We start from the raw sequence: 18,587 nt of genomic DNA, 5'->3' as shown, positions 1-18,587 counted from the left end.
TCCTTCCTGCTCTGTTTAGTCCTGTTTGTCCTCTGGAGGGTATGGTTCTAAGACAGTACAAACTAATCCAAGCTCAGGCTGCCCCAGTAGTTCATGTTCTGTTCCTCTCCCTGGAGTGGCACTGAGTGAGATGGTTCAAAGATATGATTCATCTGAAAATTAATTGCACTTTCTATATTAGTCTTCATCCAAATCAGCTCCCTGAACTAGCTAACTTCATGACTAAATTTATTCCAGAATATAAAGGTGCTTAAGTTGCATTGGACTCAGGCTATAAGGGTGAAATTTCATCCTAGTGCTTGCTGCAACCCAGCAACTTGGAAATGGGGGGAGGCTTGTTTGCGTACTGCCAACTCTCCATTCTCCCCTTGTTTGCATCATCTGCTGCTTATCAGGCCCTAAGCTAAGATAGTTGTTTTTTTGTTTTTTTTGTTTTTTTTTTTTTGCCAGTTCAGTGAGATATGAATTAACTTGTCCAAAAGCGAAAAGGAACAATTCACCAGAATAGTTTTCTACTCAGTTAGCAGTGTGAATTGACTTACTGTTGTGTCCATGAAATATCAGAAGGGGTAGAACAGGTATCATGTATCTGGAAACAAAGAGATAAGAGACTGAGATTTTCTACTCCCACTTTTTTTGGTGTTGATGAGCTGTTAGATCAGCTCTGGCAGTTACGTGAGAGCTAGGAAGGAGATGGAAAACATGTAAATGCTTGTATTATAATCACAGTACTTGTGATTCCATCTGCCATGTTCTTAATATTATTTTCTTTTACATTTAACTCATCTTGAGAAAAGTGGCACTCTGGTCTTTCCACGTCCTTGCACTGTGTTGGCCTTCTGATTCTGATAGCTTCATTTTCCAGTCTCCTTACCAGATTTCTTGGATTCCACAGGCATGCTGTCACATCCTTAGGAGCACCTTAAGAGCAAAGCCACTTGTATCCTGGACTCAAAGTTCACTTTCCCTGCTGTTCTTCAAAAGATGTAGGCATCCTGTGATAAATGCAAGCAACCTTGGTAGCGTTCCTTCTAAAACTAAGGCTTCATCCAAAGGGGAAAGGGACACTACTTCCAGTTATGAAAGAAAGCATAGGGTGCAAGTAGCACAGAGTATGAACAGGTGGGGTTTAGTTTTTGTTTTTGCTTGGAGTTGAAATTTGGGAGGTGTGGGGGGAAGGAGTTATAGTACTTCAAGGACTGACTTAAAGAAAATGTTAATTTCTCTCAGTACCTGTCTAAACAGCTTTTTGGGACCAATGAATATTTTAAGGCTCAGCCTTTTAACTTGCTTTGTTCAAAACTGTCAAACCTATGGGGCTTGTTTCAAGTCTCCATATGAAGAGTTGACAGAAGTGCCAGCTTGGAGCATCTCTATTCGCACTTGTAGCAGTGCTTTTTTAATATGGTATCATGATTTGAAGCTCTTTTTGTAAGACAACTAACTGGGACAACCTCACCTGTTTATTTAAGGTGAGGGTTCCAGGTAGTTTGCTCGGAAATGGGTCACTTTTTTTGAAACCTGCAAGTTTCTGATTGAAATGAGAAACACCTGCCTTACACTAGATTTTCTTTATTTTTTTTCCCTGCTTTTGGCGATTCCTTGGTGCAGATTGAAAACAACTGATTCAAAGCATCTGTTTAAATTAGGAGGTTGTAGATTGTTTTCCTTGAATTACAGTAGCTGTTCATTGGAGTTTAATTTTTTATATTGACCTAGTCATTTTCCCATTGAGAGAATCCCACTTTTGCATTGAGAGAATTCTGCAGTTTATTCTAAAGAGTGGACATAACTCTTCTAGCTCTTCCAACAGATCTTCTTACCTAACTTTCTTTGGCAAAATGCAACTGACTCATATTCATGATCAATTCAGGCCAGTGATAGCCTTTCCATGCACTTTGAATTGGAATTTTAGATTCACTGTGCAAAATAATTTTATGTAGTTAGAAATTTCAGTATTTTTAACTTGTCTATGGATCTTTGGCTGCAATAGATTTCTCTAAGTCTGTAAAACCTGGTCCAAAGCACAGAGTGAAAAACAGAGTTCATCAATTCTTCCCTCACACCACCTCCACCAAAAGAAACACACATCGAATGTCCGCCTTAGGTACACCTTAATGGGTGCTTGACTGTCTACATTATATCTGGATTTAATTGAACTGTGACCTCATCTTTGGAATTTTATTTCTGTAAGCTGTAGGTCAAAACTGCAGTGTAAAATATTGTATAGTGTATTTTCATAATCAAGTTTTGTGCCTCCTTGCTTTTTGCAGATATTTCTAAGGGATAGCAAACCCCCGTTGTTACTTAACAACGGTGACTCTTTTGCATAGTAGATAAGCTAGGCTTTTGCAGAAGAAAAAATGTAGATGATGAAAGAGTTCTGAAGCAGGAATTAGTTTAACACCTGTCCATAAGCAATGAACAAGATCTGTTGTGAAGATATGAACATGCAAGTCTAATGCTGTTTGTACTTCATTTTAGTCACTTTTTTTTTTTTTTTTTTTAAGATTGCATCATAAGTTTTAGAAATTCCATACAGCCTGACAAACTCGCTCTTCCTTATTGTTGTTAGCCATGGTAGGTAGTAACACCCAACATAAAGAACCGGTAGTCCCCAACACTGATTATTATCATCTCCCCACAGAACGATTCTTTGAATTTTATAGTTGTGTAGTTCATAGTATAGCTTATGGTTCTCTTTACAGAAGAGAGTTCTCTGATTCTTGTGGAGAAAGTGCTCAGTTGTCTTCCTCACAATATGATTACCTAGGGATAGTTTGAGGATTTTCATGTCTTCCAAGCTCTCTTGGAAGAAGACAACAAAAATGTAGGAAAATAATCAGTTTGTAGCTACATGCAAGTGGATGAGCAAAAGTAAGCACAGTCAGTTATGTCATGAGAGCTCTGCACAATTATTCATGCAAATGGGGAGAGATCTTTTATCAATAAACTGTGGCCCATAACTGCTATGTACATTGTACTTCTGTTTGCTTCACGTGTTATTTTTCTATATTGAATGAAAGGTGACTATCTCTGAACCTTGTTCTTGCCGCTTTCTGAACTTAAAGATTGTATTCAGGTACTGAATAGAGAGTGTATGCAGAACTGAAACATTTCAACCGTATCAGCACGCAGCCATTTGATTCACAAACCATGGTCAAGAATGATGGAGATAACAGTTTACATGGGGTAGGGAAGGTGATTTTAAAGAATTTAAGTATGGAGCTGATTCAGTTCAAATGAGGAAAGGTATATTATCAAAATCTGGAAGTGACAGTTTTTTTCAGTTAAAAACCTCTTTTCAGTTAAATTCTTGTTATTCTTGAGTGTTTTCTAATTACATTGAAATATTTGTAAGTCTCAGTACAATCATATTCTCTTTCAGTAAATATCATAGCTAATAGTTCATATCTCTTTTCCTCCAGGCACGCAAACAAATGGCCTGGACTTTCAAAAGCAGCCTGTGCCTGTCGGAGGAGCAATCTCTACAGCCCAGGCCCAGGCCTTCCTTGGGCACCTTCATCAGGTAAGAGAAGACCCATTTCAAAGTCAAGGAGACTCAGGCAGGTACAAATGCAACTTCTCTTGTGTACTCTTTTTCTGTGAATAATGGGTAGTCATGTAAAGGAATATGTGGGCACACCACATGCTTAAGTAGCTTAGCCAGGGAAAAGTTTTTACTGTGGCACTCATTTCATTGCATTAGACTGTGTCAGGGTGAGAGCTACTGGGGAGAACCAGAAAGCATCTATTTGGGACTTGTAACTGCCTAAAGTATATTTTTTAAAATTGTTAATGGACATACAGAGTTGAAATGTAAGGTCAAATTTAGCCTTTCTGCTAAAGGATTGCGTTAGCCCAGCAGCTGCCAAGACTCTGAAACTGTCACTGCCTAGCGAGGGAAACAAAAATGGTGTTGAAGGGTAGTCAGCGCTATGTTCCAACCTTCTGAGCTCTTACATAGTAACTAAAAATATGAAATGATGGAACGTACTAAGCATATATGGTTCTGTGAGTTTTTAAAGAGTTATTTAAAGAAAAAGTACCTGTGTATAAGACAGTACATAGCTTCTACTACCGTCCCTCTATTCTTCTGGTACTGTGTTTAGGAAATCAAAGCGGATCTTTAGATGTAGGCTGAAGCAAAATGGGGCATTCTTAGGTGAAGAAGAGCATGAGGGGTGTATTTGTAGTTTTTTAACCTGATCACACTTTATATATATGAAAACAAATGTCCTAATTTCTTTCCCTTCCTTGACATCAAGTTTGAAGTTTAAAAATACTGCAGATAATTGGCTGACCTTGAATGCTTGGGGTCTGGGGTTGCACGGTTGTTGCGGTATAATTGAGCTACTGAGGCTTTTATGCCATCCTAAAAGAGCATAACCTGGCCTTGCATTTCATGCCTATGGAAAAGCAGGAAAGATGTTGGTGGAAACAAGCATGATTGGGTTGATGTTGGGAACTTGCTTTGCTTTCTATGTTGTCATTTGTGGCTTGTCACTATGTGTTTAACAGGGAGACAGAGCTGTCCTGAAGAGTTTTTAGGGGGCTTGTTGTTGTTGGCTGGTTGTTTTTTAGGCTTTGTTTTGTTGATAGAGGGCAGTAGTTTTATTTAGTGCACTACTTTCTCTTGCTCTGGAAATGTATTTAGTTAAACAGTTGTAAGGATCTTTGTAACTTCATGTTTGGTAAAGTGATTAATTTCTTGGAACTCTAGTTCAAAGAAAAATCTCAACTGTTTTTATGTACCTGTGGGTGTGTGGTACTCAAAAACTGGCTATCCTCTTTTAGTATAACTGCTCTTTGTGGGATGTTATTCAGCCTTAACACATGCTGCTTTCCTCCAGACCAATACAAAATATTGGTATATAGGCAATATTCAGGAGCAATTTAATTCCTAATTAGAGAATGTGTGTGGAAGGGGTGTCCAGACTGTGTTCAGAGAGATTTTCAAGAATATTCTGGCTGTACCTGAGTGTGATGCACTTAGTCTTTTATGGTCCTTATCATTATGCAATTGATTAAAAAAAAAAAAAATCTGAGTCTGTTACTTTGGACAATAGGATATTATTATTTAGATTTATTATTTATTATTCTGCTCTTAATTCATGTTAAAAGCTCAGATTACATTAATTGGAAACCGGTACTTTCCTTGTGGTGAGGAGGAGCTTTTCTGAGAGTGTTTGCTTGCATATAGAACGTGCTTAGTAAGTCTAGTAGGATTTCATCCATAGCAGTAGGAAATACTTCCATAGTGACTCTTAAGGGTTGCTTGTTCAAATACTCAAGTTACTAATTTAAATTGAAGTATGTTAAATTAAAACTCTCCTTCCTGTGCTTACACATATGTTGACACATTTGTGATGTATGTTATGTGTGGACATATTTTTATAGATGCCAGAGTGGTGCATCTTGACTTTATTTTTTTCTTGTGTTATCTGTCTTTCCAATGAGCTGTGGTTTTCAAACGTGGTTAGAGATGGACTTCACTACGGGCTGTTAATCTGACCTTTGAAAGTGTTGGTAATTACATGGAATTGCTCATTTGTAGCAGGAGTGGTGGTAGAAACAAGGAGAAACTGATTCAAACAGTCTTCAGTAAATAAAAACTTAGCATTTGTTATACAGAGAAAATCCTTCTTATAGGTAAAATGCCAGTGTTTAAAAACCTGTTTCTGAAACATCAGATTCTTTTTGCTGGTAACGCAAGATCTACTTTGGATCTGTCTGTTAATCACAAACGTTGAATTCAAGTTTTGAGTATACCTAGATCAATACCACCTTTGTGAAGTGTTTCCAGTCCTCTGTTTTGAGACAGTCTTTTCAGTAGCTGAGGACTGACTGCAAATACTTCATCGGGTTGATCTGTGGAAGAGTTTTCTGCTGTGGGTTTTGTGCTATGCAGGTGATTGCTCCTCTGTCTTATAAGGAAGCAGGTGAATGCAGTGTGCATATTTGGGGTAAGACCTATTCTGAAATACTAGCAGGATGATGAGTAGAGCTTAGCACCCTCCCCTGAACTGTGGATTTTTATGCAGCAAGCAGAATGAATAGGCTGTCCACCCTGAAAATGTTCTGTTTCTACTCAATTCCACTTTAATATCTGGGTCCCTAGGCAGGAATACCTTCCACAAGAGATAGACAAATAACACTGAGTCATACAGATATACATCTAATTTTTTTTCTGGTCTGAAGCTCATCCCCTATATTTCAGTGATTCGAGTGTTAGAGGGACAGGCATTGTTCTTGGGGCAGTTTTTTTTGGGGGGTGGGTACTTCCTTCTTACACTGTTTTCTGTGGATTCAGCATTACTTCACTTCCATTTTTGCACTGTGTTGTAGGTCCAGCTCGCTGGAACAAGTTTACAGGCTGCTGCTCAGTCCTTAAATGTACAGGTAAAGACTGCTTCCTTCTGCTGTTCGTCCTTCTCTCATTCTGCCTTCTAAACAACTTGTTGGTCCTGTCAGAGATACCTTTGAACCCCTGATACGTTACTCTGTTTTCTCGTTTTGATAGGTCTTGCAAGTGGTAGATACAGAGGGATAGTAGTTTCACAACTCTAAATTGGGACTAGGGTTGTAAGGATGCAGAAACTGAGGTAGTTAGAACATCCAGTGGTCTTCATTTTGTTCTGATGTTCAGTCAGGTGTTGTAATGTATTGTGAAAGCTGTACAACTCCAGGAGTATTTCATGTTCTTCCACTTCACTTCCTTTAAACATAGCAGGTATTACTTCGTAAACTGTTCCTATTTCTGGTAGCTGAATATAGGAATATAACATGACATTAGCTGTGTAATATGGCTAGCATAGATTGCTTGTGTAAACAACATGCAGTAACTTCAAAATAAGTCAAAGTAATTGCTTAATAATGTATGTGAGACAACAAAGCTTTCAAACTTTTTATGATGCTGAACACTTCAGCGTATTGGTTAACGTGCCACTTCTTCCCAGTACTATATTAAGGGGCAAGGGACATAGTTTTATTGAAAACTGGTTTCGGTATTGCTTGTTATTAAAGGACGTAGGTAGTGCATTACATGAAATGCAATAGAATGTGGACCCACTTATACATAATAACAATCTGGAAAGAAGAGGAGGTATAGTGACCTTCCTTTCTGAGAGGAAGGAGGCAGAAAATTGCCTTGGTTGCCATGGTAAACTTCCATCCCTGAGAGAGATGTTGGCAAACAGGCTGTATCTCCAGTGCAGAATGTTTACAGTCCTGCGCTGTAATTATCGCTCAATGACTGGCAGAATTAATCAGAGCCTTTATGTTAATTAGCCTGCTCTGCAGTCCCCAAAACAGGTGGTGGAAAATATGCAAATCTATGCTGAATTTTAATGTTCTGCATAACCAGTTTTAATTATCATAAAACTCTCTTCCCCCTCTTCATGCACTTGTATTTCCTCCCTCATGTCTTCACAATTTCTTCTGTTTAAGAAAAAAAACAAAAACAAAACATAACAACAAACCTTTCAAAATAAAGCAGCATTCAATTAAATGCTAAACCTTGATTATTTTGAAGCACTGTATGTACTGTGCATTCTGCTCTGAGTGGATAAACCTGTGAGGATTTCTCAGACAAGTTCTCTATAAGCCAAACAATATGATGACTTAGAGGTGCAGGATGCAAATACAGAAAATGGAAACACAATCTCCTTTCCCATGTTCCGTTGTTGAGGATTTTAGGCAATGAATAATTTTAACAACCTTTTCTTTCTTTACAGTGCAAGGTAGTGTCAGCTTCAGTTGCATTGCATAAAATGAAATGAGATCTGAAAATAATGTCAGAGTCACAAAAGACCTGAGAGTCTTTTTGTTTTGTTCAAACTGCATTACCTACAGACATATTTGAGCAATCATAGCTGAGATGGTGGGCACACAGAGCCATTGCTTAAACCCACTCTTAAAATAAACCCAAGGGCTTTTTGTATGCAGATGAAAGATTTTTATTGTGCAGTGTTGAGATAGCAGTGTTATACATTAACATCTGTTTTACACTATAAAGAGTTGTATTCTTTCTTCCTAGTCTAAATCTAATGAAGAATCTGGGGACTCTCAGCAGCCAAGCCAGCCTTCCCAGCAGCCTTCAGTGCAGGCGGCCATACCCCAAACCCAGCTCATGCTGGCCGGAGGACAGATCACCGGGGTAAGATTTACCCACGAGTACTGTAGTAAAGCCTCCTGTCCGGCAAACGATGGCACTATTGCTGTCCCCGTAGAATTGTCAGTGAAGGTTACTGTCATTTCCTTTAATATAGGAAGAAGCTGGAGTGAAAGAGAAACTAGAAAATATTTTCCTGTTCAAGGAAGCACACTTCAGTCATCTGTTTTTGTTGCAAACTGTTTGCATTCCCCAAAATAAAAATAAAATTCTGCAATAAAGCTGTGTACACATCAGGAATTCACTGATGTCTTAAAGAGGAATTTTTATTTTATTGCAAGATTAAAATGAGGCGTGCAAGGACGAGAACATGTCATACTGGATTACCTGAGTTAAGATAATGAACAGAAATGATGGAACTGCTGTCACTAATTTTCTCTTTTCATATAAATTTCTTTTTAAGTAACTTCTGATGGTCTGTGCCTTAAGCTTATTCAATCCTTCTATTTTAACCTACCAATTTTGAGTTTTTGAGTTTTGCAAAGTTTTTGGAGGAATTGTAGATAGGTGTTCAATTGGTGCTTCTAAATAGTCCTAAATGCTTTCAGTCAGTTTAAAAACACCAATAGCAACAAAAAAAAAAAGTAAGTTTTGTGAATGGGCTGGTTTGGGTAGCGAACTTGCTTCCATGTAATCAGCTTTGCAGCTTTAAGAGTTTTCATGTTAATAAGGAATTTAGGGTAGTTCTAGCAATATACTTATAATTTGAAGTGTTAAGTTAGGTCATCTCTACAGCTGAATGAAATGTTATCTTAATTTCATGTTCAATAGTTGAATCTTCTAGTAAGCTATATTGCAAGGAATATCCTATGTAGCTTCTGCTTAATTATATTTGGAAGTTTTAAAAGTGAGACTGTTGTAATAGAGTGTGTGGGGTTTAATAACTTCAAGACTTTTTGAGAATGAGAAAAATGTTGGTTTTGTTCTATGAATGTCTGCAGTAGTGGGACACAGAACTCTAGGACTAGGCAGATATGGATTGTAGTAAATATGGGCATCAAGATTCATTTACATGTAAAGGAGAGACTGCTGCCACCTGTTTCACAGAGATAATGCGTATTTGGGAAACGAAAGGGATGTAAAGTTGCCAACTCTATTCTATTTAATAACAATGAAAAAAAAAGGCGGATGGGGAGACTTGGAGAGAAACAAATGGATCTCATGTTCTTTACTTATATCTTAGGGCATAATGGAAATGATGGAATATGGCAGGGATTCATGCTAATGTGAAGCAGCTGGGGTGTTATCAGTTTGTTCAGTAGCCATAGCCAGCATTCCTGCTTCTCATTCATCTGGCTAATCACTTGCTGTTCTGCTGGGTGTAAATTTCCTTTCAAGTCCTGGCATTACTGATTCTTTTCTTTTGCTTGCTACTTAATTACCTTTTCCCTGAACCTCCTGGTAGAGTTATGGAGAAAACTTAGAAGTAAATTTAGGTTCAGTGGGTTCCAGTAAGTGCCAATGTTTCCGTTTGTTCGGTTTGGTTTATGTCAGTTCTGTGGTAGGTTGATTCATACAGCGTGTTTGAGTAGCCAGCTGTCCTTATTTAAGGCCAAAGTCATTGGGTAGGTAATGGCTGAACTGTAGTAATAGTTCTAAGAATGTCTGGTTAATATAACTAGTAATGGGCTAGTTAATGACTCTGTAGCTAAAGTGGCTGTTCCCGATATTAATGGCTGTTTTCTAATTATTTATAGCTCACGTTGACGCCAGCCCAGCAACAGTTATTGCTACAACAGGCGCAGGCACAGTTGCTGGCAGCTGCAGTGCAGCATTCAGCCAGTCAGCAGCACAGCGCTGCTGGTGCCACCATCTCGGCCTCTGCTGCAACGCCGATGACGCAGATCCCTCTATCTCAGCCAATACAGATTGCACAGGTGAGCCTTGAGGCTTGAGAGGGTGGAAAATGAAGGAGTTTGACAAATTGCATCATTGAAGTAATATTTTTATTCCTTATTCAATGAGTTTCCAGAGTCCTTGAGGTACTCTTAGTCTTTCCTTGCTCATCCTTAGCTGTGAGGTTGGTGGCTATAGCTGAGAATGTAAACCAGGTGCTTAACAGTTCCACTAGGATTCTGAATTGGTTCCAGAAGCTGAGCAGATACAGTATTTTCAGTATTTTGCTCCTTGTAGTTAGCGTGAAGGGGAGAAAAATGGATAGAGAAAGAGGCCCATAGATATGCCACTTGTTGAGACTTAGATATGGGAAGAAATATCCACGTACCATGAAAGATGCTTCTTAGGTCCAAACAATAAAATGACAGCTGAAAAAAGGCAGCTTGACTTGACAGATAAGTGTGCTAACTTGGCTTGGTGCTTAATGTTCAGAGTTCAGTGACAAAGAATATTAGTGTTCCTGTTTGTCTAGAGAAAATCTTGCCAGAATGAGTCGTGTCAGAATTTGTCTAGTTTTATGGCCTGTTGCTAAAGACCTGTTAATTCTTACCTCTGACGAACTGCTTGCCAAGGAAATTCTACTTACTAGGAGCAGCAAAGATCCTCCTGAATCTTCCAGTATTGGCTTAATTTAGTGTTGAGAATGAGGCACCACTGACTCAACAACTAACACATGTAGTGTTGAAACTGCTTAGGCTTCTGGACAAGAATAACCAAATGTAGAGCATAGGTATCATGAGTACTATTTACAGGTGATTGTGTTGCTAGTGTTGGGGTCCATTTCTCCAGAGAGTAAAGTTATTGATATGTAATATTTCAGTATGATTAGTCTAGCTGTACAATGTTGGGTAGGTAATCTCCAAGGTCACTGCTTCTTACCATGAGCAGCTTTTAAAGGCTTTCCAATGCTTTCTATTCAGACTGTTCACTTGCATTCAATTGGGGTGAAGTGTCTAAGAAGTGAAGATGAGAACTGATTAAGAACGGAAATATCACAGCTGTTTGTGAAGCCCACCGTGGAGCCTGGTTCTGTTACTGTTTTTTCTTTATTAGCTGAAGCCACTCTTTGTGGTGTTGGTCTAAATGTTCTGACCTCTGGCAGTCCCTGCAGAGGCTACTGTGATGCCATACGAGAAGCCCAGATTCAAAGGCTAGTATTGACCTTGTCTGATGAGACTCTTGGCGTACTGTCATGATCTGGAGATGATTCGAGGATATAACATTTAAGGAAACTGAGTTACCAAGACCATCTCTTAATTTTGTTAAGCCTTTGTATATAGCCTTAAGACAGACTTTATTTCAACAAAAGAATAGAAAATGTCCATGTCAAGGAAGTTGACAGCTAGTTTCTTGCATCTCTCTGTGCATGTGTCAGAGCTCTCATCTGCTATTACGCAACCTTTTGACCTAAATGTAAGTGATCCATAGTCATGTGCCTCTTATCCTCTGGGTGTACAACTTAAGGATAGTGAGGTCTGCTTTACTGAAACACTGAGTGTTAGAATTTCATATTAAATCTGTACTTTGAGCTTTCTGGCTTTACCTTTACCTGGCCAACATGGTCGATGCTTTCAGTGTCATTTTTGTTCATGTGTGAGATGTTGCTATCCTGTTCTTCCTCTTCAGTGGGAGGCTATGAGAACGTGTGCACTTCCAATTACTTATTTAGTGCTGGGTTTTTCTCTAGAACTTGCAAAGCCTTCTGAGAAGACTTTTTGTATAGTTGAAATGATTAAGCGTATGCCATCAAACAGGATCTTCTGAAGTGAACATTGTCTGTCTTGTGTGCTTGAATGAGGCTCTATGGAAAAATAGTATGTGATCATGTAGTTGCCACTATATAATGTGTATTTGTAGTGCAAGTAGAATAAAACTAACGTTTCATTTGTTTTCTTGGGCTTCTGAGTTCTTAAATTTGTGATTTAACAATCTCCTTTAGGATAGGCTATTCTGGTATATAAGTGTAGATTTGTTGATTTGTTCTAGCTTCCTCTTACAATAAAAGTTCAGGGCATAACTTTTTTGCAGCTGCTGGACATAGCTTGTGATATGTTATGGAAAACTGTGTAAGTTTGTACTAGGATATCAGTATGTCTTTTGACTTGTCTCAACACGGTTCTATGAGCAGTGCTCCTCATTGTGTTGCTATTGTAAACACATAGCTGATTATACAAATAGCTGAGTGTTTATTTTATTTGATGATTTTTGAATAATTGATTAACTGGCAGGTCTCTGCAGCAGGGGGATTACCATATTTATTTTAATTAACTAATTGCACAAGCATGACTTCTTTAATGTGCACTGCAGTTAACGTAAGGTATCTGCTGCAGAAATCTGTTAAGATGTTAGTGCTGCTGCTGGGCTGATGCGAAATCATCACTAAACAGTTGTACCAAGTTTTGGAGTACTTTGTAAACTTCTTGTTTTCAGATCCATCGTCAGTGTTTATATGGTATAAACCTCAAAATGGCAGACATACTGGAATTTAGTGAAGATCTAACTTGAAATAATGGCATCAAATTTAGAATTTTAGCTTGAATAAAGTCCTCATATCAAGATATTCCACTTTTCTTGGTGGATTATTCTGCTGAAGTAGGAATTGGATTGCTTTGATCTTGCTAGCTTCTTGGGAAGCACCAAAAGACATTTCCACAAAAATCAGTCTACCTCTTTCTACGCACTTGCAATAGTATTGTAGAGTTGACAGTTCAGAAAACAAAGAACAGCCTAGGAAAACCATGTCAGGAGTTGTTTGCATGGTTGCTATTGGGAGATTTATTGTAGTGAGACAATTAATGAAATAATCAAACTTTGCCAAGGTAGAAATAAAGTTGGATTTCAAATGCATCTGAGGCACCAATAGGGCTATTTGAGCAATTAGCCTTGGAGGTATCACTTCCATTCTACATTACGTAATTATATTTCTGTATTTAAACAAGACTCAGCCAAGATACCATTTACCAAGACAGATGCAGAGAATAGGATTGCTTATACCAGTTATCCTGAGGCCTTGATTTAAAAACAGCTTTCTCATATTAAAGTATAAGAGTCTGATGATAAGAGCTGCAATGTTTTAGCTGAGTACTGTGTAATGAATATTTTGGTCTTAAACAAAAAGCTCTCCTTCGCTTTGATCTTAGAAATACACTACTCAATACCCTGTCCTGTTATTTGTACTCTTTCTTGTACATAATTCTTATCTTCCGTGGTGGTTTTTCAAATCATGCAAGATCTACTGGGTCATCTGGGGACTTTACATTTGTTTTCTTTAGTGTTGGAAAGCCTGCAACCTGTATATTTCTGTCCGTGCTCTTTTCTTCAAAACTTTCTTCTGAACTCTAGCTTTTGGATTTATACTTTTTTTTTTTCTTATCCACCTGTATTTTCATCCTTCAGCCTCTCTTTGTCTCTTTCCACACAGGTTTCTCTACCTTTAGTCACCTTGCCCTACTCTTTTTTTCTTTCTCTACATCATGGTACTCACGTCCAATTCAGTGTAAGGCCCTCTGTGCTGGAGGGTCTGCTCAGTTTGCAAAGATAACCTGTAGAGTATTTAATATCAATGAATAAATGAGTGGAGGTCTATGTCACACTGGCCTCAAGAAGTAGGAGGAGTTTTTTTTAATAGCAGTTCGTCCAATATAACTTTGCCGTGAAACCAGAAGAAACATAGAATGTTCCTGGGGAAAAAAATGGAGCAAGTCCTTTTTTTTTTTTTTTTTTTTTTTTTTTAATGAAAGAAATTGACCTTGATTTCATAGGAATGGTTGCAGTACTTCTCAATTTTTCTGAAAGCAAACTTAAAAAACACTCTCTTGTGCTGGGGGCGCTTTTAAATTATTTTACCGTTCTCTTGTAAAATAGAAGTTTCCATTTCTTAAAGGGCATTGTTTGGTCAATGCCATCTGGTGTCTGTCTACCGTATTATTACACTGCATGCTTTTGACTTAATGTGACGAAGTTGCCTCAGTGATTGATGGCCAGTGTCTTTATAATGCAGGTTAAGTAGTCATTTTCTTGTAATGCATGTTTGTGGTCTCATAAATCAAGGGACTCTTCAACCCCCTAGTCTTCCTTTCCACCCACTGACACTCCTGTCCCCCTTCCCCAGAAAAAGATGGTTGCAGCTTTTAGGTCTTAGTTTAGCATCTTTAAAATACCGTAAGGGCACAGGTGGGTAGATATATTCTGCAAATGGTAGTAGTTAATGTTGGTTAAATAAAAAGTTATCCTTGTCAGTATGTCTTGACTTTTCATCACCATTTCTGCTTCTGGCAGTTGATGGCCTGTCACATCTGCTGGCAGAGCTGCTTGTGTGAGAGCTCACTAACTTGTGTCAGTCAAAATGTATGGGGGGTTAGTTTATAAGCCTTAAGAAGCAGGTCTTTGTTAGTCTGGCTCACTTTAATTGAAGTACATTAGGAGGTATGTTAATGGGAGCAGCTCTGTTCAAGCAATCAGACTGAGCAAGGGTTTAAGAGTTAGGCTGGCATTGCTAATGTTTTCTGACACAGGTGGACCCAGCAGAGGGAATCTGTCAACAAACAGATACTCAGGTATCCGGGTGACTTATTTGAAAGAAAGCTTTGGGAAGTGTTTTGTTTGTTGAATTGGAGCTTGTAAGAATGGAAGGTATTTCTGACTTTGCTCACCAGCTTGGCAGGGAGCAGCTGTTTTGAAATAGCTGCTTCTGGGGAAGATTGAAAGATTCTGCATATGTGTATGGATAACTCTCATATTGACTGTTCAGTTGGCTGTTTTTATGCTGTGCTTTAATTTTCTTCAATTATCGTCCTTTCTGGAAAAGAAAGGGGCTAGTTTTGAGGGATTTTCTTAAAAAGTAGTTTTGTTTTCATTCTCCAGCTAAACAGCAAGTTGAACTGTGATGATTCAGTTTCTCAGAGATTAGCATTTACATCAAGACCAATCATTTAATTATAGAAAATTAACAGTTCTGAATGGCTTAAATACATAAAAGTAGGGTTCTACAATAGTGCAATGTTTGGGGTTATTCCTTTTGCCCGTAGTTGTAGCCATATCTACTAAGCTTATTGTAATTTCATTCAAAACTAATCAAATATGATTGTATACTATTTGGGTTAGCAGCTTCCCAAATTTTGACCTAAACAACCAGAGTGCATACTAAGAATCTAATTTTTTGCTTTCCTGTTGCTAATTAAAATGCTAATTGCAGATTGTTTTTATAAACAAAAATAGCTCCTAGCTAATGTGCTTGATTTGGCAACAATGAATGTTGTAGCAGAGTTGCATCTGCAAAAAACAAGTCTGAGAAATGCAAGTGCTGACAGTATTTGTATGCTAAAGTATTTGAAAACTTACACACTTTGAGAGGGGAACTGATTATTATTTTTTAAAAGCAGAACACTGTTAGAAAGGCTTTGATGGGTTATTTAGTAAGCATTTTTTTTTAAGGACGGTGAAATTCATATTGCCAGTCTAAAAGATATTTAGTAGCAGAACTGCTGTGTTTGACATACACTTTTTATGTCTGAATGGTATAATGTAATTGGTTGGGAAATGTAGTTAAATTGGGATTCATGGATGACTTAAATGTCTAACACACAGCTCTATTCCACCCTTCCCCCCCCCTTTTTTTCCCCCCCTTTTATTTTCCCTCCCCCCCCCCCCCCCCCTCCTGTTTCCTTAAGGATTTGCAGCACTTGCAGCAGCTTCAGCAGCAGAATCTCAACCTGCAACAGTTTGTGTTGGTGCATCCAACAACCAACTTGCAGCCAGCACAGTTCATCATCTCACAAACACCGCAGGGGCAGCAGGGTAAGTGCTCCTTGCCAGAAAAAAAAAACAAAAACAAAACAAACAAAAAAAAAAAACACAACAGCCGTAGCTTCTTGGAGGAAAAGCTGAAACTCGGGAGGTTTATATGCCTTCATTAGATGTTGATATTCCCTTGGAGAAATAAGAGTATTGCAATTAGGAGACTCTTAACAGGTTGGCTCTTTCTTGGTGTTAGACCTCAGCCTTATCAAAGTTTGTATCTTACTTCCCTACAAGGATCAGCCCAGAGATTATGTTATGGGAACATTAGTTAGCAAGGACTCTTGGGAAATGCAGCACGTGAATTTCTGGGCCAGGGTCTAGAGAAGGAGGCTTCCTGGGAAGACTGCTTTCCAGAACTCATAGTCATAATCCTAGGAAGTAGCTACCTGGAGAGAGTCTGGGCTTTCTGGATTAGATCCATGCTAAAAGGGTTACAGAATTCTCAGACTGGAAAAAGGTTACAAAATCTACCATTCTTGTGGGAGACTAAAAAAGACCTTAAGCCTAAAGGGAATACAGGTAATGTTGTCATAATCTAAAATAGTTACTATTCCTTGGGGAAAACAGCTAGGATGCTTGTTTTCATATAACAGCACTTGTAAAGATTATTTTGGCGATAGAGTGGGTATGGCTTGCAAGTTAAATGCAAATTGATTGGTAGGTAGTAGCACTAGACCAGTTAAGATGCTGTATAGGAGTTTCACTCTAAGAACTAATGCATTCACGATTAAATACATCACAGTACCGATTACACTGTTTGTTGATACCCTCAGGCAACTGTATTTGGCCATGGCTGATATACTCCAATGCCGATAGAATCCAGTGGCCTTTTTTTCCTGTCTCTTCTACATGAATTCTACTTAGTTGTTCAGGTCTAGTAATCCAAAGGTTCTTGTTCAGAAGGCATATCCTGTTATGGCTAAAGAGTCTTCCAGAGTTTGGCTGTCCTGTAAAGCAGCTCTTTGCACCTCATTTTCTTCTATTCCTTTCAATTTTGTTCCATGCATCATTTCTTCTTACACACTATGACTTGGATAGAACTGGCTTTCCATTGTGCTGAAGCTCTCTTACCATCTGAATGCTCTAACATTTGAATAAAGGGCTAGTCAAAATTAACCTTCTTTTAACAGTACTTGATTTAGGAGAGCTTTTATACCAACACTGGTAGAGGATGACTAAAAGACTGAGGCATTTAGTGTTGTACTAGTTTCTTAAAATGAAGCAGAACTTAAAAGCTTTTTTTTTTTTTTTTTTAGAAGACATGGAACTTCACTAAAGTTTTGTTCAAGGATATTCAGCATTGTTAAAACTTGAAAATATTCTTTTAAGCTAACAGCAGGCAAAAAAGCATTGTTTTGAAAAACTCAATAATCAGCATTCATGTCTGCCTACAGTTCTCAGGGAATTTCTCCTGGGTTTTCTAAATATCTGTAATATCTGTATTTCTAAAAAGTCTCTGAAGTTGCTTCACAAAGAAGGAAACTGACAGAAGCATATTATATTCATCTATCAAAATGAGTTGTTTGCATTATAGGAAGGAAGGCTTTTTGTTTTAAGTCTTCTGAAATAGAATAACTGCCAGAAGAGGCTTTTATAGTATATTTTCCAGGGGCCTGCTCTGAGAATGATTTCTTGACTACAGTTAAGACCTGCATATTGCTGTCTTCAGTGACACAGTGTGCATGGAAACACCATGTTTTACTGGTAATGTGCAGCCTGGACAACTGAATAGTTCAAAAATGTAGGAAGATTTATATTCTGTATTCTGACCATCAGCCACTAGTGTGACAACCTTCCAAACTGGAATGCTTGAATGGATCTAATTTTCTTCATGAGCACTCAGTGATAAAGCAATGTGTATGTCATAATAGTCCTTATCTTACTTTCTGGGTATGGCTTTCTGCAGTATTTCATAGTTATTGTTAGAAGATCTCAAACAGCATGTTATCATTTATGAGAGAGATTGAGAAAGGGTGTATTTTTTGTCTCTGCTGTTGAGCTGACTTTTCCTTGTTCTTGTCCTATTGCTGCATTAGTCAACTTCATAAAATAAATAATCTGAAGAAACTAGCATAAAAGCTTTTATTTAAAACTAATGACATTCAGGTTTTTTTTGGATGCCTTATTGGTATTGCATACAACTTTATATATATGCACCCATTTAGTAGTTAAGTAAAAATTCAGATTTATTCATCAATTACCTATTCTGGAAGAAATCTGTTGCTTTACATACTATACTACATATTTTTTGTCATGTCATATATGTGAGACATTATTTTTGATACAGGAGAACAGTATTGAAAAAAATGAGTAAAGAATAGTATGCCTAAGCAATGTCATAGAAGACATGCAAACACTTGATAGATAAACTTCTTTTACTTGAAGAGATGATGGGGGCCGAGCAACATGATCATCAGCAGCCTTATATAGATTCTTATAAGGGGTTGAATGCCGTGGCTTAAGCCCTTAAGATCCCACTTCTGCAAAATTCTAGGAAATTCAATACTAAAAATATTAATTTGTTATTCTGTATTCTTCAACACACAGGTCACAGCAGCAGATGTGAATTTTTCCCTGTAAATCCACTGCCACGTGTCCAATTCCATTTTCACGATTTCTACTTATTCAGTGTTATGTTTAAAAAAAAAAAAAAAGTTTGTTTTTTTTGTAACTTTTAATAGGTAATGTCATACCTGAAGGAATTGTTTCAAGCCTCAGC

General features: G+C 38.0%; 1 protein-coding gene across 1 annotated transcript in view; it reads left to right on the top strand.

Annotated features, from left to right (window-relative positions):
• The window catches only part of POU2F1 (POU class 2 homeobox 1), a 105,551-nt gene that overhangs the window by 64,564 nt on the left and 22,400 nt on the right, over positions 1–18,587 (top strand). Inside the window, exons 3-7 of the mRNA XM_032208155.1 lie at positions 3,429–3,529; positions 6,349–6,402; positions 8,039–8,158; positions 9,871–10,050; positions 15,739–15,865. Of these exons, the coding sequence (XP_032064046.1) occupies positions 3,429–3,529; positions 6,349–6,402; positions 8,039–8,158; positions 9,871–10,050; positions 15,739–15,865 (582 nt within the window). The remainder of the gene's footprint in view (positions 1–3,428; positions 3,530–6,348; positions 6,403–8,038; positions 8,159–9,870; positions 10,051–15,738; positions 15,866–18,587) is intronic.

This window comes from Aythya fuligula, chromosome 1 (genome assembly GCF_009819795.1).
Source record: "Aythya fuligula isolate bAytFul2 chromosome 1, bAytFul2.pri, whole genome shotgun sequence".
In the NCBI taxonomy this organism is placed as follows: domain Eukaryota; kingdom Metazoa; phylum Chordata; class Aves; order Anseriformes; family Anatidae; genus Aythya; species Aythya fuligula.
The sequence above is the reverse complement of the archived record's forward strand: the minus strand, read 5'-3'. Positions and strand labels throughout refer to the sequence as shown.